Source organism: Chelonoidis abingdonii, chromosome 9, assembly GCF_003597395.2.
Source record: "Chelonoidis abingdonii isolate Lonesome George chromosome 9, CheloAbing_2.0, whole genome shotgun sequence".
Lineage (NCBI taxonomy): Eukaryota > Metazoa > Chordata > Testudines > Testudinidae > Chelonoidis > Chelonoidis abingdonii.
Genome location: NC_133777.1, coordinates 14,973,461 through 14,995,198, shown reverse-complemented (window position 1 = coordinate 14,995,198; position 21,738 = coordinate 14,973,461). Strand labels below are relative to the sequence as shown.

Here is a 21,738-nt window from a genome sequence, read left to right as displayed (position 1 = left end):
CAGGTGATTTCTCATGTGCTTAAAATTAAGCATGTGTATGAGTGTTTGTACAACAAGGACTAAAATTTTGTTTTCATTAAGAATGTCTGGTTGGCTGGCATCAAACCTGTCATTTCAAAACAATATTGCATTTGTGTTAACAGTGCAAAGTTTTATTTAGATTTTTAGTGCATTAACAAAGTTATTGTAAACTTTTTTATACACACAGGCCAAAATTGTACCAAAGGGTAGAATTTTAAAAGCACCTATGGGAATTAGGTACAAGTCCCATTGAGTTTAGACTGCAACCCCTGACAGAATATAGCCTGGTCAAAGCATTTCAGCTTTCTTGACTTGTGGAAGTTGAATTTGTTGGGGGAAGTGGTGTTTGCAAATAAACCATGGACTATTTGCTTAACTATCTTGTGTTTGGGTTTGTGGTGTTTCAATGGTAAGTGTGTTAATGAGACCTGGGTTTGTGCTTTTCAGCAGCTGAACATTTTAAGGGTGGAACCTTTTAGTAGTTTAAAAAATAAAGTCTCTGTAAAATCTGAAATTCTACTACTAGGAAACTAAAGAAACAAGTACAGAGTACATTTTCTTTAAAACCCTGTTTAGCATTAACTTTCTCTCTTTGTAAAACTTTTGCCTTAGACAACAGTTGTTGACCTCAGTCGTAGAAAAATCGGTACTAATTAATTTTTATGAATTGTACATATTTTTGAAATAGGCTTTTCATAAATCAAAATGTCATGATTGTAATAGTTGATGTCTTTTGATCAGATAGTAGGAATAAATAAAGAAATAAGCTTATTACTGTTAGAAAGGGTGGGATTCCTGGCCAGTCACAAGATACAGAATCTTAAAACTATCACTGGTTTTTGACTGAATATGGAGGATCTGATTAATTCATATGCAGGATGCCGTTCTGGTGATTCAAAGAAAAGTGCCTGTTACACCAGCGCTACATCTACTTTTCGTTGCCAGAGCAGCGAAGAGCACCCTGAGTGTGCTGGTAAATATAGCCCCAAAAATGTAATTTTCAGTCAGTGCTTTTATCTGAACCACAGCTAGGTGGGAAAGAAGGAAAGTTTTGTGTAACTTTCTTTTTATTAAAAGGCAGTTACTTCTAAGGGTCAAGTAGCTTTCAACCATCCTAAAGGAAATGGATTTGTGGAGAGAAAGGTTTAAGGTACAAAGTAAACCTACAAACAAGTATACTGATTCATCAAAGTCATTGTCAAAATTTCTTGTTTTAAACATCTGTAAACTTTACATTTTCAGTGTTATAGGTACTGTTGCTTCCAGAATTCAGAAAATTTGTTTTATGGTTGTGTGTGTGTGTGTGTATAACTTCATATGCTCTACTCAGCCTTATTAATTGAGGAAACGTGATTCATAGATGTGGAATAGATTATGTAACATTGCTGACATTTCTAAATAGGCTATTACAAATGAAAAATATACAGGCATTATATAGAAGACTTTATTTGAATGCATATAATTTGTTTTGCCAACAGAGCTCTTCACATGCCTGGCTACGTAATTCTGACTCAAAGGCGATAGTTGAGTAACCCTATGGTGTACTAAGATGTCTGTGGTGTTGAAATAAATAGTCAATATTTACAGTAGCAGTGTGTGTGTAATCTAATTAGATTAGCATGCCTAGAGCCATGTTGAGGGAATAAATCAAAGCACCAACTGCAGTTGAAGTCTCTTAACTTTTGAACTTGTTATTTGTGCATTAATAATATTTCATACTCTTTGTCGGAGTAGAAATGTTTAAACATCGTAAAATACATGAATATGATCTTTGTAAGCCATATTTTGATTATGTCAACTGAATTAATTTTAAAATGTGTACAGAATAAGTGAGGGTTTTTTTCTGTTTAACTCACATGCTGAAGACCAAGGCAAAAATCTGTTTTACAATGAATCTGTTAAAGCTTCAACACTAAGCCCTGGAAAGACTATTGAAAAGGTAGAAACAGACGTTTATACGTGTTTTCTCTGTAACAAATAGTTGACCTTCAATAAGTAAAGTAATTGTGTCAGAAATAAAATTCCTTTGATTGTAGCTCTACACTGTTGTTTTTGTTCAGATGACTAGAACATTATCCACAGTAATTGAAGGTTACCTTTAGGGACAATTAGTTGACTACTTTTTTCCTTTTAAGTTCTGACCCTATATCAAGATGTCATTTTGGGTGGATGTTCTTAGTCATGAAAGTGTTTCAGAGTGCATTTTGTTTCAAGGTGTAGCTTTTGATGTTAGTAAAATTTTATGGAAACGAGAGTGTTTGTGTACTTTAATTAGTACAATATTTTAAAAAGACTGTAGTATCTTAAAGAAAGAAAAAAGACAAAAATTAACTCAAATTCTTAGGCTTTCCTGCACTTGGTTACTAGTTGACTAGGGTGGTTTTATAGATGTCAGTTTTGATCTAAATGGTATAATATAATGTTCTTAGTCTGAGGTATTCCAGCTGTCCCTCCCCAGCCCATTCCAGTATTTTTGTGTATTACAATGGTTTCTTAGTATTAAAAGTAAATGGGAAGTTAGCTTAGCAGTCACTCAAGACTTCCAAATAAACATTAATATTTTCTAATTGAAAATGTGTTCTCCTGACCAGATCAAGTATTCCTTTGCTGCATATGCAAGGTTAGAAAAGTCATAGAATCATTATGTATTGACGTGTTGGAGTAGAAAGGGAAAGTTACAGGGAGGCAACAAAAGGAAATGTTGAATCACTTTGTGTGGTGGAGTACTGATATTCTGCAGCAAAACACTGTCAGAACTGGTGAGTCTGCAACTGAGAGTATCCACTGGCTTTAACCCCTTTGTTTAGGGTGACCAGACAGCAAGTGTGAAAAATTGGGATGGGCTGGGGAGTAATAGGAGTCTATATAAGAAAAAGCCCCAAATATCGGGACTGTCCCTATAAAATCGGGACATCTGGTCACCCTACCTTTGTTTGGAGGAATACAATGGGCATTGACATACTAGCTTTCTGCCATCTTCTGTCTGAGATGAATTGACAGCTCTACTTCCTAGACTCCCCTAGATAACCCTTACTCACATTTTATAAGGGTTTTCATTACGTGTACTTCGGTGCACATGCAAAGTCCTTGCCTTGCTCTGATGATTGGCCATTCATCTGCAACCTGAAAGACTATATGCCTTGACATTTTGCATTGTAACAACTCAGATTTATCCTTCAGATTTATGGTCAATTATGCCAACTCTCATGCTCATGTTTGTATTTCCTTAACCTTTTAAAAATATTTTGAATAGCTTGTGTTCATGAAGGTGAGACAAATGACAAGGGGTAGCATTCTTGTTTGCAGTGTTGTAGCTGTGTTGGTCCATATCATGAAAGGAAACCTGCACAATGCTTTAAAAAGCTTGAAACCATAACTTTGTTGGACACTAAAAATCATGGACTCAGTAAAAAGACATTGGATTTATGGCTCAGTAGAACAATATGTAATTCACTAGTGCTCCTTTGTCTTATGACTGTGAGGTATTAACTGCCTACTTCACCTTTAATGGTCTTGGGGACACTGCTGGCTGCTCCACACTAGAGCGCTGGAAGCACGTGAGGGCCAAGGACAGGGTATGTGCTGCTGGGCTCCAGCACCAGCCGTTGTGGGGTCATAACACACTTGAGTGGCTGGAGGCTCCACCTTGCCCCGCACTGCTGTTACAGCCACTGTTTGCAGCTTACCTCCTTCCTTGTCCTTGCCACTGTCTCCTCCACCCCACCCCCCCGCCTCCATAGGCTACTGTCATAGGTCTATATGTTTAGAAATACTTGCTGCAGGCTGGATGAAATTAAGCAATGGGCTGGATCCGGCCCGTGGGTCATAGGTTCCCACCCCTGCTGTAGAGGGAGAACATGTGCAATGAGGAGACTAGCAGTATCCTCGGCTGTGGGAAGATGTGTCCCATTAACAAAAGGCATTGCTTTTGTCAATTGATCCATTACTATCGATATGGTTTGGTGTCTCAGGTTCTTTATGATGAAGTGCATTGTAATACTGGCCAAAGGCCTTGAGGGGGTCTTGGCAGGTATTAATATACCAGAGTTTTATTTAGGGCACTTTGGTATAGCTGCAGGCATCACAAGACCTAATGGAGACCTGAATGTCAGATTGGAGCTTTGGCCATCAGAACGACCGATATGCCATGCAAGTAGTCTTTGCTTGGCTAAAGTCTCTAGGCTAAGGGACATTGTCACAGACGCACTATGACAAATGGGGGCTTTACTCAGGGACATAAATACACCAGTGAACAAGGAGAACTTAATCCTTTTGTGTGAGCTTTTCCTGAGGTTTGGTGAGCCTCCAAGGAAATGGTGCGGTTTCAGGATGCTGGGAGGCTCCTCATAGGATCTTTTAGGATCATTGGCATTTTCCATGTTGTGGAGCAGATTGTCTGTCTGCCTTCCTGTTGCGGGAGCAGGGCAGTAGGTGATAGTGAAATCAAATCTTGAAGAAAGATCCAAGCTTAACCGTTGTTGGGTTAGGGCTTTAGCAGTGCACAAATACTCTAGATTTCTGTAATCCTTGAACATGTTAACTGGGCATCTGGCTTCTTCTAGGTCAGGGTTTCTCAACTTGTGGGTGGGGACTCAACATTGGGTTGCTAGAATGTTTCAAAGGGTCACCTGACAACTCTGGCTCATGTCAGGGGGGAGGGATAGCTCAGTGGTTTGAGCATTGGCCTGCTAAACCCAGGGTTGTGAGTTCAGTCCTTGAGGGGGCCACTTAGGGGTCTGGGGCAAAATCAGTACTTGGCCCTGCTAGAGAAGGCAGGGGGCTGGACTCGATGACCTTTCAAGGTCCCTTCCATTTCTAGGAGATAGGTATATCTCCAATTATTATTATATTATGTCGCACGTGGTTGGCTGGGGCTCACCTCCCTGCTCTATGCATTGCAACCTCTGGGGTCCCAGTGGCAACTTAGGTTTGGCCCAGCAGTCATGATTATGGCAATCCGGGTAGGCCACAGTTGAGTGAGTGGCCCTGCAACCCTGTGAGCTGGGTCACAATTCCACTCTGACAAATTTGGTCCAGTCCGGGGAGTGGGGTCAAAACTGAGTAACCCTGTTACTGGAGGTTACAACTCCCGGAGTGGAGAACCAAGCCAAGCCCAGCCAGCCACACCGCACAGGAGCTGCCAGTGTAGGGTAAGTGCCGGGCAGGATCTCACACCCCCCTCAGGCCAGGACCTGACCAAAACCACCCATGAGCCTCTACCCCCAGATGGGTCGCAAGAGGCCACAAACATTTACAAATGGGTCCTAAAACCAGAAAGGTTGGGAACCACTGTTCTAGGTTAAGTATCAGAGGGGTAGCCGTGTTAGTCTGGATCTGTAAAAGCAGCAGAGAATCCTGTGGCACCTTATAGACTACAGCCGTTTGGGCGTAGCTTTGTGGGGTGATACCACTTCGTTTCAAGACGAGGTATGGAAATTTCCAGGGCAAGGAATTCTCTGCTAGCAAGAAGCTAGAATACGAGTTGTCTCAGGGAGGGTGAGGCCCTGTTTCTAGCATAGAGTGTGAAACCAAGGGAGGAAAACTGGTTCTGTCAATTGGCAAGCCATTTCACAGTCTTTGTTGATCCAGAGCTGAATAGTGTCAAATTTGCAAATGACCTGTAGTCAGCGTTTCTCTTTGAACTGGTCCTGAAGTTTTTTTGCTGCAGAGTAGCCACCTTAGGTTGCTATACGTAGTGCAGGGAGTGAAATGCTCTTCCTACAGGTTTTTGTATATTCCATTCCTGATATCTGATTATGTACCCATTTTATTCCTTTTCCGTTCGTGATGTCCAGTTTGGCCGACTGTACATAGCAGCGGGGGGATTGCTTGGCATATGATGGCGTATATTACATTGGTGGACTGCAGGTGAAGACAGTGATGTATGGCTTGATCTGGCTCGGTCTATGATCCGGTTCGATGAGTTGTCGATATGTGCAGCGTGGCATCGAGGTTGCATGGATTAGGCTTCCTGCACGCTCGAGTTACTATTGTACGGTGATGCACGGTTGTGGTGAGAAGAATACGTTTCCGGTTGGCCAGGTTGTCTTGGGCAAGATTGGCTGCCACCCAACCACGCTGCCAAAAGATGTGAATGGCTGCAATTACAGAACCGTTTTCTCACTCCCTTGGTTTCACACCTCTACTGCTAGAACAAGGGCCTACCTCCCCCGGATGCTGAACTAACCTCGTTAATACTTGCGTTCTTGCTGAGCTATATATACCTGCCCCTGGAAATTTTCCACTACCTGGTGTCTGACGAAGTGGGTATTCACCCACGAAAGCTCACGCTCCAAAACGTCTGTTAGTCTATAAGGTGCCACAGGATTCTCTGCTGCTGTTCTAGGTTAGTGATTCTGAATCAGGGGTACAGGTACCCCTGGGGGTACACAGAGGCCTTCTAGGGGGTATATCAACTCATCTAGATATTTGCCTAGTTTTACAATGGGCTACATAAAAAGCACTAGCGAAGTCAGTACAAACTAAAATTTCATACAATGACTTGTTTATACTGCTCTATATACTATACACTGAAATATAAGTACAGTATTTATATTCCAATTGATTTATTTTATAATTACACCGCTACCTCGATATAACGCTGTCCTCGGGAGCCGAAAAATCTTACCGCGTTATAGGTGAAACCGCGTCATATCAAACTTGATTTGATCCGCCAGAGCACACAGCCCCCCCTCCCCCCGAGCGCTGTTTTACTGCGTTATATCTGAATTTGTGTTATATCGGGTGGCATTGTATCGGAGTAGAGGTATATATGGTAAAAATGAGAAAGTAAGCCATTTTTCAATAATAGTGTCCTGTGACACTTTTGTATTTTGATGTCTGATTTTGTAAGCAAGTAGTTTTTAAGTGAAGTCTAATGTGGGGTATGCAGGACGAATCAGACTCCTGGGAAGGGGTACATAGTCTGGAAAGGTTGTGAGCCACTGTTCTAGGTAATGCTTCCAGGTCTTGAAAGCTGCTTTGATGGAAAGTAACTCCTTGTCTGAAATCTGATAATTATGTTTAGGATGTGAGAGCACAAGGCTGAACTTTTGTCGAGGCCCTGTTTCTGTGACAGTGCTGCCTGATGATGACATTAGAATCATCAGTTTCCAGGATGAATGGCTGGCTTGGGTCAGGGTGTAAGGCTGAGCGTGGGGGTTAATGCTGTCTTCAAATGTTTGAAGCCTCTTTGGGCTTCTAGTTTCCAAGCAAACTTGGCGAGGTTCCACAGCAAAGATCTTGTAGGGGCTAGGATTCAGGAGTAGTCCCGTATAAAATGTCTATAGAAATTTGCCAGTCCATTGAAATGTTGAATTTGTCAAATGCTTCGGGGTGTTGCCCAATCACAGTGCTTCCACCTTTCTGATCTCCATGTGAACTTCCTTTGCAGACAGAATGTAGCCTAAGAATTTGATGGTGGGCTGATCGAAGATGCATTTCTCCAGTTTAGCATGGAGGCCATGTTGGCAAAGTTCTTTTTCTAGAATGTTGTGCACATGCTGGTTTTGCATAGACTGGTCTTCAGAGTAAATTGGGATGTCATCTAAGTAGGTGTCCACACAGCAGTCTAGCACATCCCATAAGACATCATTTATTAGATGTTGAAAGATTGTGGATGCATTAGTAACTCTGAAAGGCATCAGTAGATATTCATAATGGCCATCCTGAGTTCAAAAGTCAGTTTTCCAGTGATTTCTGGACTGGATTGTAAGTGGGTTGTAAGCCCCTCTGATGTCTAACTTGGTAATACTCTAGCTGTTCTTACTTGATCCAGGAGCTCTGGGATGTAGCAGGTATCAATTTCGCACTGTGATTTTTATTTAGGGCATTGTAGTTCATACATAGTCTTGGGGAGCAGTCTTTCTTTTTCAGAGGACAGAGGCCCTTAATGGGAAGGTGGAATGCCAGATAAAAATAGTCATTAATGGCAGTTAATTCAGGCTCTGACATGGGGTACATTTGCCCAAATGGAGTCTTGGTTCCAGGTTGTTAGTTAATTGGGAAGGTGTATTCCTGCTGAGGGGGTAGTGTCTGTGTTTTGTTTTTTGAATGCATCTGAAAATTCTTGGTACTTCGTGGGGAAAGCGATGGCTGACCCTAGCAGCAGAGAAGCCCACCGTGTTGCTTGAGCATCTCTCCCTGTTTTTGGAGTCTGGGCAAGGCATCCAATCTGAGGTTCTGGGGAGCCAAATTTGGAAGTTGAGAGGCAGTTGTCCTGGCAAAACTCAGAGTTAAATGTCATGATTTGCTGTTGCCAGGAGATATTCGGGTCATGTTGCACCAATTTGGGGATTCAGAGAATGAAAGGCAAATGTAGGGACTGGATCATGCTGTATTGGAAGGGCTCATGGTGCTCCCCAACCATCACCTCCGAAACTGTAGTTTCTTGTTTGACTGGACCAGAGGCGAGCAGCGAACAGTCAACTGTTTTGACTAAATCAGTGGTGGCATTTGACTGTATGGGTAGTTGAGCCGGATCCATGAAATTGACTCTGAGGCAGGTGATAATCAGGACTTGCTAGGGGAGAGGTACCTGTTGGGAATCCTAAAGACAGAGTTGCAACTGGAGCTTTAAGTATAGGGACAATTTCTATGTGTTGGGTGGAATGTGTGGTATGGGTTGCTGGAGGGGGTTTCCTGGGGCTTTTCTGGTATTGCCCAGGCTCAACCTCTTTATTGTGGCTTGGAGTGGTCTTTTTCCCAGGGCCATGTGGTTCAGGGACTTGGCAGATAGTTGCCACCACAGTAAAAGCACAAGTTTTCTTGCCATCGGTTTTTGCACTTGGGCTTGTGCTGAGTTCACTTGTATGGGCTTAGGTAAGTGGACCTTTGCAGAGGTTGGCTGTGGGGTGGAATCCCTTTTCTCTTGAGTTGCTGCTCACTATATCTTGTGTTGATTCAGATCAAAGTTCAATAAATGTATCTAGACCCACTGGAAACTCTGTGTGTGCAAGCTCATCTTTTATTTCCTTGCTGAGACCAAGACAGAATTGGTGTAGCTGGTCTGACTCATTCAAGCCCGTGTCTGCTGCTAGACTTTGGAAATGAGGTGCATACATTGCAGCTGACCCTGAGGTTTGATAGACTCTCTGTAAGGCTGCCTCTTCCGGGTGAGCCCAGTGAGGGTCAAAGAAAATTGCTGTGAAGGTCCTGAGGAAGGTGTCCCAGCTAGCCAGTATGGCTAGCAGAGAGAACACATACTCTAGGACCTTGCCTGTTAAAAGGCTGATGATCTATCCCACCTTTGCCTGGTCCGTCCTGTACATGTTGGGTCGTAGCAGGAAATGGATCCTGCACTACTTCACAAACCCTCAAAACTTGATACAGGTCCTGTCATGGCACTCTGGTAAAGATGCCATGCGTTCAGGTTCAGAAGGTGACACTGGCCTGGGAAAGGCATTCCTGCTTGTAATTCTGTGACCTGTTCCTGAAGAGTGTGGTTCTCTGCTCAAAGCTGGTCCATAGTGTCCTGTAAGGTTTGGTTTTCCTGTCTGTAGGTGGGTGATCTGCTCCTGGGGGCTCAGCATCCCCTTGGGATCCTTTGATGCCATACCTATTGGGTCCATACCATTTTGGAGTAGGATGAGCTTAGGAGGACACTGAGCAGTGTGAGCAAACTCATGCCCAGTGCCTGAAGTGGGTTAGGGGAAGTCCAGAGCCATGCTCAAGTGGTGCATGGGTGGTCTGGTATTCAGGAGGTCAACTGCTATTAGAGGCAGTATAGAGCTATGGTCAGAGTTCTTGCAGGGGTGTTTGTAGCTGCGAGATCTAGTTCTAAGGGCTGGGTTGTCAAGATAGATAGGCAAGGTCAGATGGGGCAGCAGGGCAAGAAGGCCAGGTACTCTAGGCAGCAACCAGCAGGCAAGAACATGTTGCTCAGACAGCTTCCTCTTCCTGTTGGGGTCTTTATATAGTCCAGGTATCCAATGGGAATGCTGCCTGTCCAGCCAATCAGGAGTTTGGAGTGTGATTCCTTTGGAACTGTACACCCTTAGAGCTAAGGCTGCTGGTTGGGGCAGTGGCTCAGCATTACTGCCATGGCACAGAGCTGAGGGATGTGGTTTAGATACCCAGCAGGCCTGAGTTCAATACTAGGGTCCTGTCACTGCAGGCACCCTCTCTGAAAATCTCTTCACTGGCATTCTAGGCTCCCAAATAAAATTCAGACTCCTCGTTCTTGCCTTGAAAGTAAACCTCAACTTAAATCTAATTACTTTCCTGATTTTTTTTTTATTAATATTTTTTACTTAGTCCCACTAGTTTCTCCTTCATACAATCCAAGCCATCTGTCTTTGTATATCTGCCTTTTTGCCTTCTTTCATATGTGGAACTCACTCATCTAGTCACACGCTCACTTTTTAAATACTCATTAAAAAGTCTTGTAAACTAGTTTGTTATACAGGTGTGTAATAGCTTCATATTTCTTTTAAAAATAAATACTCTCATTCTGAAGATGTATGTCTTGGCATCCTCCCAGTTAACTATATGAACATGTCTGTCTTTTCCCTTGTTCTCACTCCTTGTCCCTCCCTGTGTTGTCATCTTAATGCAGCTCTTCTGCTTTGTTTATTTGGTAAAATGCCATGCAAATCTGTGACTATGTACGTGATGACCCAATTTCTCTATAGGCAGTATTTTTGGACATTTCTCATAAAGTCCCTACTAAAAAGCAGTTGATCCTAATCGATTGTAGATGTGCAGTGCTGCAAAAGAAAGTGAAAAAACTTCTAAGTATTTGCTAATATGTCATATTTCTCCACAAGCCAGACTTAATTCTGTGGATGTGAGCAGGAATTATCATAAGCACTTAGGGTACGTCTACACTGCAATCGAATACCTTGGCTGGCCCACGTCAACTGACCCGGGCACTAAGGGTATAAAATTACAGTAAAGGTGTTTGGGCTTGGGCTGAACCTCGGAAACCCCACAAGGCGGATGGGTCCTGGAGCCTGGGCTCCAGCCTAGGCCCAAATGTCTATACTGCAGTTTTATAGCCCGGTAAGCCCAAGTCAGCTGATGGATCAGTCATAGATGTTTAATTGCAGCATGGACATATACCCTAAAACTCACTTGTATCTTACACTGCCAGTCACTATTTATTTTGCATGTTTTAAAAGGTTTTAAACTTTAAGACTTAAATAAATTTGTTTAAAACTGCATGTGTGTTTATTTCTAGGGGAAATAGCTGCAGCTGAAGTTTCATCCTCTTTTGTGGCTTTGGCTGCATGTAGTTTAGTAGTCCTGGTAATACTGCTTGTGAACTGTATCTCCTGCTGTAAGGATCCAGAGATAGACTTTAAGGTAAGCATTGAAGTTAAAAATGATACAAAAGTAATCTGGGATGGGTAATGATATAACTAACTTACAAATGATTCAGAATATCGCTCTACAGTGGATGTGATTTAAACATTTTTCCTCTCCTGAAATGGCCAAATTCTGCACTTGCTTGCATGCTGTGCAACACCATTGAACACAAATAAGTGCAGACTTGGCCCAGAGTGCATACTATAGCAAGTTACTTGTAATTTACTACAGTAAAAACTTATCATAAGTGTATATATTTGCTGCTAATTTTACTAGTAGTTTAGTACTTTGCAAGACTATGTGATAAAGATCAGTTCTTCCTGTATTGTCCTTGTTTTGTTTGTCTAATTGCCATTTTTACGTATTGACAGGATTACAGAACTTCTGTTAGATTGTACCTTCTAATGACTTACTTAACAATAGCTAAACTCTGCCTAGTGGAAAAATTCTGATTAGTATTCAAATTCAGCTATCTTTGCGACCTCTGTGAATTTGGAATTACGTTTTATCATTGGAAGTGAAGCTTAGGGCTCAGCTGCTTTGAGATGATGTAGATGTTTGATCAAGTTATTTGCGTCATTTGGGGCAACATCTTTTGAAATCTTTCTGTAATTTTTAGCATATCAGACTAGCAGTGCTTCTGGCTTATAACATTGTGATTAAATGAGAAAAGAATAAAGTTATTGCTACTGATTGGTTTTAGAAATGCAGGGCCTCTGGTGAATCTTGTTTTCAAACGAAGTCCTTTTTTAAAATGGAAGTGGTTTGTTGAAAAGAATAAATTAGTTCAACTACTAGAGAATTTGAAAAGAGATTAGATCTGAATGAATTTTTTTTAAACAAAATCAGTTAAATATATTATAACACACATTGCAATTGGCTCTGAATAGGGTGTTTGTCACCTCGGAGCTAATAATTGTGATTATAATCAAGTTTTCATCTTCAAATCTGATGCACTGTGAAAGAATATATTAGTCTTCCAGTTTGAAGGCAGTAAGACTCCTTGTATCGTGGTTTCCTAAAATCTTTGCTCTTGCAGGAATTTGAAGATAATTTTGATGATGAAATAGATTTTACACCACCAGCAGAAGATACCCCATCTGTTCAGTCTCCGGCAGAAGTGTTTACTCTTTCAGTTCCGACCATTGCTTTACCAGCTCCATCCCAGTTTCAGCCTCCTGCAGGTGATGTGAACCTTTTTTTACTATGAAACTGAAGATGATCAAGTGATAGTCATCTAGAATTCTAGTATCTGAAATATAGTATTCATATGTGAATCTTGTTTATACTGTGTATATTACACAAATCTATTATTTACTAAAGAGTTTACTAAGTCTAGGCAAATGTTTATTTGTAAATTATTTTTATTGCAGCATTAGAACTTTGTGAAATCCAGAAAAAATTGTTTTTCTGTTAAATGCAAAATAAAATTTATTCATATTTTCTCTTCAGAAATCAGCTATAAAATAGTTTACAGAATCTAAATTTTCAAAAATTAGAGTGCATAGTAAATATATTAAAATATGCCTTTTTCCACTCTTAAACTAATATTAAAAAAAAAGGACTAGATGAAGATACTTAGTTTGGCCATGTATGATTTTTGCCTCTTAATAGTCCTGGTTCATGGACCAGGATCTGTTCCCAGTGAAGCTAGTAGAATTTTAGCCACTGACTTAAGTGGGAGCAAAATTGAGCTTCATTTTAGCAGATTTTTGGGGTGATCTGAAACTTGTACCTGTAACCCTGTTTGTCACACCATTAGCTTGTTTTTACTGTGAACATCCTTTGCTTCAAATCTGTGAGGATGAAGCTGAAAAATGGAATCAGATTAATTTTCCCTCTGTGATTAAAATGGTTTCATGTATACTTTCCAAAAAACAACAAAAAAGGCACAGGCCCCATATAGGAAACTGTAGTTACCTTTAATTGAATTGCAGCATCTCAAATATTATGCACAAATTACTATTTAATATAAAGTATGAAATTATTATTTCCAGTTGCACATAATACTTCTGATTAATACAAAGAAATCTTTCTGGCAATACATCCATGGCCAACTGCAAGTGTTTAGAGAGGAGACCCAAAGAAGACTTCAGTAACTATCCAGAGTTTTAAAAAGAAAATATCTTTGTCAGATAGTATTCAGTCAGGCCTACTTACTGTCACTATAGCATTTGCTTTTCCTCTTTTCCCGTCCTGACTTCACTCTACTTTTTCTTATATTAGATCATGGTGTATTTCTTTCTGAGTTGTTTTAAGCATGTTCCTGCCATTCTCACCACTCTTCTCTTTCTCAAAGTTGTGCTGTTTGTCTGTTCTCTTATATTTTCTCACAAAACTTTTGTGCCTCATATGTTCCTGTTTATCTTTATTTTATCACTTACACAGTCTCATGCCCTACCGGCAGATGTCTAGCAGAAATTTCTAAGCCTTAATTGTCAAAAGACTAAACTTACTAGACACAGGCTAATACAAAAGGTGGGATTTTGGAGGGTCTTATGTCCAGAGACAATAACAGGTGAAAAGTCAGCTACTGTGAAAATCGGAAGGTGCTGGGATTTAATATTAGGGTTCTCTCTTTGGACCCTACTTCTGAGTCCAATCTTTATCTTTCTCCAGGTAGTAGGTTTTAATACTTAAAGGTGCCCTTCAATCTCCTGTGCCTTCTCCCAGTTTCCTTGTACAAGGGTGAAGAAACACGGTTTGTTCCTCCTGTTACAATGAGAGGAGTCTCTGCTACTCAATGCGTCTCTCAGACTCCATTAAAAATAAAATAAAAAAATAATTAAAAAAAATCTTTCTGGTGGACAGGTCTACTGCTTTTCTTTGCTGTTGCTCTTAGTTTTTCCCAACACCAGCAGAATGAAAATAACTATCAGTTCTACTGTTTCTCATCAGATTCTGAAAATCAGCAGTGGAACCTGACAAGGCTAGTTAACTTTCATTCTTCGGCAGGTTGCGGAAGAATATGAGCAGCAACAGATGCTCTGGATCTGTCTGTAGAAGAAGAAAGCATTGTATTAGTTAGACTTCCTAATATGGACTGAGTATGTCTTTGCAACCTTAAGGTCTTGAAAATTTTTGTTTGTTTGTTTGGGTCAAGCTTAGCTTTAGCAGAAGCTGATGGCACTCACCTATGCATTTTTGATCAGCTCTCAGCGAGGGAACTTTTAAACTCTGTGTGAGACAACTTACTGCAAACACTCAATTCTCGCCGCTTCCCTCTCCTTTCCCCCCTCCCCAAAGAAAAAAAACAAAAACAGCAAACCAAAAATGTTAGATCCATTAGTTTAAAGATCTAAAAAGTAGGAGACTTTCTGAAAGAGGCCTGTTTTCCCTTCCTTGCCCTCCTTCTTCTGCCTATTTGCTGATATTTGCATTTCCCCCTCTTTTTGTGCTGTTTCTTTGTACCTGGGTGTGTTTTTGTTTTTTGGGTTTTTTTGTCCTGCTTATTTTTAAAAACAAAGAATTGAGAGCTGTAAAGGAAAACTGATTAGGATTAATCAGCTGCTTCTTTAAGCTCTGCAGAGCTGACTCTTAAGAAAAACTGACTAGGATCACAAAATCTCAGCGTTTGATTTAACACTCTTTCCCACCCTGCCCTTTACTTTCCCAAACGGAGAGACTGTTGTCACCTCAGCAGATTGCTGCCTCTCCCCAAGATTGTTTCCATGGCAAGGTCTTACACTACAAACTATTACTGTTATAGCTGTGTTGGTTAGAATTGTGATGACGTATGATCTCTGACTGACATAGTTGTGCTGACAAAAGCCCTTAGTTTAGACAGGTGTACTGGCAAAACTGTTCATTTTCATATATAGCATGTTTTGCTTTGGGGAAGGGGAAGGAGGGCCTGAAATAAGCTATACTGGTAAAGTGCTCCTAGTATAGACCTGGCCTATAGTGGCAAAAATGGGAGCTACCGTTAGAGCAACTCATGGTACCAGTGACAAAAGTTGTATTGTACTGTCGACAGGGCTTAGGTGTCTTTACCACTGTGTTCCTTACCAGTTAAAATGGTTAAACACATCTACCCTGCAACTTTTTGTTAACCACCAGTGGAACTGCACTGGCAGTGAATTATGGGTATATTTTTGCCAGTGTAGAAAAAGGCTAAGGTTTCAGATTTCCCAGCAGTTGGCCAAGGGGGATTTTCATGTGAAGTACATTTTTTACAAAAGAAAATTTCCCCTCACATAGGTAGAGGCTGCAATTAGAGCAGCTGGGTCGGTATGTAAAGAACTGGAGCTCTGCTGGTAAGGTGGCTAATCAGGGCTTGTAAAAGCCGTGAGTATTCCATGATCTGCTGTGTGCTTATGTTCTGCCATTTATGTAGGACTCCTGTAAACAGTGATTTAATAGATTCCATAACTGTCTAATGCAGATATATTTACAGAGATAAATGCAAACTCAGCTGTTTTGACTTTCTTTCTTTTGTTGGTTTGCAGTATATCTGGATGTGTTGAAAGCTAAAGTTTACACGTCATTCTTAATTTGCATTATTGTGCAAAGGTATTTCATTGGTCTTGGATTGGTTACTAGTTGAATCTGTTAAAAAGCCTAAATAAGATGAGAAGTGTCAGCCTTGGCTTTCGTTCATCTGTCGTTAGGTTAGCCTTGTTTTAATACTTTGTCATTTTAAATGTTTAACAATATTTTCTGCTGCTTAGCTTAATATGTGCATTGTATTGTAGTGTGCTGTAATTGATGTAAGAACTAATTTTTTTTTTAGCATTTTAGGATCATGCATTATTTCTTCAACAGTAGCATAGGTACTTTTGGCCATTTTGAGTGGCTTGATGTGTGTCTATTTTTTTTGTTTTTTATAACAGAAGGATCAAAGTCTCAAGTTGCACGTCAGAGTCTAAACTATATTCAAGAAATTGGAAATGGCTGGTTTGGAAAGGTGAAAAGGCCTCCTTTAATATTGTAGTTCTGCAGTTGAGATTTTATTCCTAAGCAGAGACCTATGTTACCATTTTAAATGATATTTATCCAAAGTAATAACACAATAAGAAAATTGTCTTTAGAACTTAATTTGTATTGCTGTTTGCATGTACTTTTTCTATCTCATTGCTCTCTTCAATTCAGATGCAGTGCTGCTTAAACAAAACATACTTAAAATAGTCAGAAATTCCACTTCAGTAGACTGAGCATGTAAATTACTGTTTTAATTTTAGCAGCTTTTGTAGAAAAAGCTCTTTAACTCCAATTTTTATTTAAAAAAATTACATAATTTTTTTTTAAATGCAGAGGATTAATATCAATTGTCAGAATAATTTCTTAAGTGTGGAAGATGAATAATCAAAGCTTTGGATGTGTTAGCAAAAAAGTCAGAAGACACCCGTAGCCACATGTTTCTAGTGGCTTTGTGGTTTTTTTGTGTTGTAATTGAGGTATAACAGGAAACCGGATACTTCCTCTTTAAATGTGACTGAAACTATGTAATGTAGAATTGTTTGTTTTTCAGGTCCTACTTGGGGAGATCTACTCAGGTACTAGTGTAGCAAGAGTAATAGTGAAGGAATTAAAGGCAAATGCAGGTCTCAAAGAACAAGAGCAGTTTTTGAGAAATGGAGAACCTTACTAGTAAGTAGTCTCTCATACCTTGGGTAACTTGAAGACAGTCCATGCTACTAATATATACATAAACTGTGGAAAGCTGTCTTGTTCAGTATTATGGTTCTTTTTTATGTAAAACTCACCTCTGTCCTCCCTTTTCAGTCTGTTAATAAAAAGTAAATGTTGGTAGTTTAAGAAAAGAAAAATACACATTCAATATTGTCAACGCTAAATTATCAAAAATTGAGTCAGACATATCCCCCCAGATCATGAGATTTTTAAAGAGTGCAGTTTCGTGTTTTTATTGCCGTCCAATTTTTGAGCCTTGGTTTGCATTCTTGGGCTTTTCTCTGCAGGGATGAAGACTAGAGATTTTTTTTAAATTGATGCTGAGATTTTCATGTAGTCACTTGCCTCCAGGAGCTTGAACTTTGAGAGAAAAACCAAATACAGTGAAACTTGTGATAAAATCACAGGAGTTGGCAATGCTTTATGTACTTCATTTTTTTAACAAAACTTATTTTTAAGCAGCATCTTATCTGTTTTTAAACATTAAACAAATATTAAATCCAATCAAAGAAGTGATTAGGTTATACAAATAGCTTTTTATCATTGTGTTTGGGTCACTTGTGATTTAACTTGGTGGTGGGGGAAAAAACTAACATAGAATGGACGTGAATAAGCACTCGAAAAAGAAAAAAACTGTTACTAACCTTACCACAACTGTTGTTCTTCAAGATGTGTTGATCATGTCCATTCCATGACCTATCCTCCTGCCTCTCTTCAGAGTTAGCTGGCAAGAAGGAATGGAGAGGGTATGGGGCTGTCTGGGTTCCTTCGACTGGTGTATGAACATGGGGCATCAAAGTGTGCTAGAGCTGGCCTGATGGGTACCACTGTAGGAAAAATCTCTAGTGATGGTGCATGCAGCACATGCATATCGAATGTGGAATGGACATGAGCAACACATCTTGAGAACAACAGTTACAAAAAGGTTAGTAACAGCTTTTGACATGAGCTCCGATGGTGAAGGCTTGGGATAAACAGCTACTGGTGCTCCCATCCACTTCTAGAGTTGATGTGGTACTGCTAGCGACCCGGCCCTGGAGGGAGCTGACAACAATGACCAGAGAAGCTCTGGTTCTGACGACTTTGCCCTGAGGTACAAAGAGAGTCTATTTGATGTCAGAGACCTACGTCTTCCTGGAGGACCTCTTTGCTCTTCACTATCCACGTTCATCCCTCCTGTTAGGACCATCTCTGTTCTGGAATATTAATACACCAGAAGAAGAGACCATCTTGATGAGGCAGTTGTATCCATCCCACCTGCAAGCCTTGAGGCACAGCCATTGGTATTGTTGGTTCTGCTGCGGATGAGGGATCTGGCTTTCTCTTCAGATGAGTCTGAGGCCCTGCAACTGGGGTGGTTCTCTGCCAGATGATCCATCCTACTGTTAATATGGGAGACTGTGGGAGTCCTAGGTTAGATACCCAGGATCAGTTCAGGAGTCCTATTTGCCATCACCTGGACTCTTGCAACCGGCCCTATCGGAATACTTGGAAGGGGAAGGTGAGCTGGATTCACTGTTTCTGGAAGCAATTTCATTCTCTTCACTGGATGAGGTGGTTACTCCAGCTACTCCCTCTCTGCCAGATGACTTCAGACAATATCAAAAGCTCATGTACAGGTACAGATTCAGCTTGAGAAAGTGCAGGAGCCTCAGGTTAGTTTACCATACACCGGGGTATAGGACAAGACTGTGTCCTCAGCTGTTTTACCACCTGTGTACTCAGGAGGCCCCATGCAAGAAACAGAGGGCTTTATAGACCAGGTACCCAGCTTCTACAGCATCCAATGCCACATCATATTTTAATCCTCAATCAAAAAGTTTCTATTGATGGGCAATTCTTACAAGGTATTCTAGCAGGCAGGAGGTGTTCTGTTCAACCTTCTGTCTTCCCTGGGTGTCTGTGTCAATCATGAAAAATGCATGTTGACCCCCATGAGTTGCATGAGTTTTATAGGAAAGACATTGGACTCGACTACGGCAAAACCATGTCTACCTCTGGAGAGGTTTCATATACATCAGGTCACTATCAGATCCAGGCCATCAATTAAGTTGCCTTTTCTTGCTTGGCCTCATGTAAACATGTGATTCTGTTAGGGAAGCTTCATCCTTGCTGACTACAAACTTGGCTTCTCTTCATGTACTCAACAGTCTCTGCAACATAAGCAGCAAGGGAACAGTTCTGCTTAGAGTTTTAGACTCTCCCGTCTAGTGGACAAAACCAGAGAAGATTTGGGTGGGGATCTCTTTCCTCACACAATTCCTGAGGCAGCCATCATTACTGATGCCTCCCTCTTGAGTTGGGGTGCTCATGTGGGCAATCGTATGGCACAAGGCATCTGGACTATATGGGAGTCCAGAATGGATGTCACATCACTAGAACTCTGGGCGGTCCACTGAGCCCGCGATGCCTTTCTCCCACTCATCCAATCCAGACATGTCCAAGTAATATTGGACAACATAAGGGTATTTTATGTAAACAAGTGGAGGGAGAGAGATCTCTTCCTCTGTGCATAAAGACTGTCATCTTCTGGAACTGGTGCATCAGCCATCTCATAACACTATCAGCAGCATATTTACCAGGGGTGCAAAACTCCCTAGCGGAGTGCCTGAGCAGACATTTTTTCACAAATCAGAGATTCACACTTTGGTTCTTGACAACATCTTTGCCCATTCAGGAAACGCTGACCTGGAACCTTTTTGCCTCATGGGAGAACAGGAAACTTCCTCAATACTTCTTCAGAGCAGCTCTGGGCAAGGGCTACAAGACAGATGCCCTACTAGTGTCATGGCAGGGCTGCGTGGGGTATATCTTTCCTCCCATGTCAATGATACAAGTTCTGTGGAAGATCCAACAAGACAGAGCTTGAGTCATCCTGACTGCATCCAACTGGCCAAGACAGTTTTTTGGTTTACACATCTGCTTATGTGGTCAGTTCACCCACCTATTAACACCCACACACTGCTGAACCTTCTAACATAGTATAAGTGCAGGTTCAAGCTCATGGCCAGGTATTTGGATGGGTATCAGAAATAGAGTGCTCATGTTCTAAAAGGGTGAAGTCCATCCTTAACCAAAGGCAGAAAACACTGCTATGAGAAGCTATTATTCCAAGGATGGAAGCGTTTCTCCTCTGTGGCTCACAGTGTACCTTGTTTATGGAATCTGCTGGGATTCCTGCTATTTTAGAGTATCTGTTTACTCTTAAGTCTTTGGGTCTTGTGCTCAGTTCTCTGAGTGTGCATTTAGCAATGATCAGTGTTTTCCATCCTCTGATGGATAACCATACATGTTCACTCATCCTGTTAAAACTAGATTTCTCAGATCCTTTCTGTCGTAGGAGCACCAGTGATCTGTTATGTATAACCTGTATGCTCCAAAAGGTCTGTTACACTCCCCCCTACCTGTTGTCTCCTCCCCCTTTCTAAATTCCGTGAAGTGGCTTTTCCCCTCCCCCTCCTGGAATGCTTGTAAAATGAATGGGCTGCTTGAACAACTGGACAATCAGAAGAGCTCCCAGGTAGGCAAGTTGTCTGGGACTCTAATTAGGCAGCATTCACACACACAATGCATGGACACTGCCCAAGGTGGAGTGTGACCAACCAGATGTGGCCAAGTCATCTCTAGTCGCAGCCATGAGGAGCAGGTCCTTAAAAGGGGAAGGGGCCATGTGCTCAGCAGTGCACTCACAAGATTGTATGTCCTGTGAAGGCCCTTCGCCCGGACCGCCTGGCCAGTGGTTTGCTGTGTTGCATTCCATCATGCCTCGGGAAGACTTACCTTCTTTGCACCATCCATCACTGTGCTGGGGGACAATTACCTTGAAAAATCCTGACATCTCCAGTGCCGTGCCTGTCCTGGGAGCTTGAGTATGCAAGTGTGAGTGTGACCTCCCTGTGCTTTTTTTGAGTTTAGTTCTCAGTATAATAAAAGTGCTGCTTCCTGCCAGACTCTGGTGGGTCATTAGTCCTCCCTAAGCTTATTAGCTGGCCCAATTTTGGGTAACACTTTCCACCATTGAAATTTGCACCTCAGTGGGACCTCAGTTTTGTTTTATAATTGCTCACTAAGCCCCCCATTGAGCCTCTAGGCACGTGCTCTGTGGCCTGTCTGTCCATGAAGTTGGCCTTTCTAATAGCCGTAGTATCAGTCAGAAGACACTGAATAGGTCATTGATGTACCGCAACCACTTGAAAAAGACAGCAGCCAAAGTTAGCGTTCAGAACACCTTGCTCAGAAAACTGGCCAGCTCAATCTGGGGTGCTTGTTCCCAGGTGCTTAGAACATCAGCTCTTGCCCTCTGCGACTCGAGCAGAGTATTGTGCTCCTATCTGATGTCACTTGTCTCACGTGAAGCTGGTCGATGTAGAGATTAAAAAAGCTATATGTATTGTTACTGGGACTTTAAGTGCAACTCCATTGCCAGGGCTGCCAATATTTTTAACATAGCACTGCCCCATATTCGCTGTGAGGGGGCTTCCATCATGCGCCTGGTTAAGATCCATGAGAACAACGACTTGCCTCTGTATTCAGACCTCATCGTCCACCTCCCAGTTTGCCTCTCTTTTAGGCTTCCTTTGTGGTCACTTATCCCTCCACAGGACGTGACGGTGGAATCCGCTTGGCGTAACGAGTGGGCAGCAACGACAGTTGTTAATCACTCTCTCATCACCGACCCAACCATCTGCCTGTCAGGTTTTGACTTGCCAAGGTACTTGTAGTCATCCCTGAACTGGTTTCGGACAGAGCAAGGCAATGGTGCGGCCAGCATTTTCAAAT

The 21,738-nt window shown here is 41.5% G+C and overlaps 1 protein-coding gene across 2 annotated transcripts in view; it reads left to right on the top strand.

The window, feature by feature from the left end:
- LMTK2 (lemur tyrosine kinase 2) overlaps positions 1 to 21,738 on the top strand; it is a 78,913-nt gene that overhangs the window by 11,473 nt on the left and 45,702 nt on the right. The window contains exons 2-5 of one of the 2 annotated variants that reach the window (XM_032779260.2): positions 11,201 to 11,325; positions 12,368 to 12,512; positions 16,161 to 16,234; positions 16,799 to 16,917. In XM_032779260.2, coding sequence (XP_032635151.1) covers positions 11,201 to 11,325; positions 12,368 to 12,512; positions 16,161 to 16,234; positions 16,799 to 16,917 — 463 coding nt within the window. Of the gene's footprint in view, positions 1 to 11,200; positions 11,326 to 12,367; positions 12,513 to 16,160; positions 16,235 to 16,798; positions 16,918 to 21,738 lie in introns of those variants that run through there. The other variant, XM_032779261.2, reaches the window with a different exon arrangement.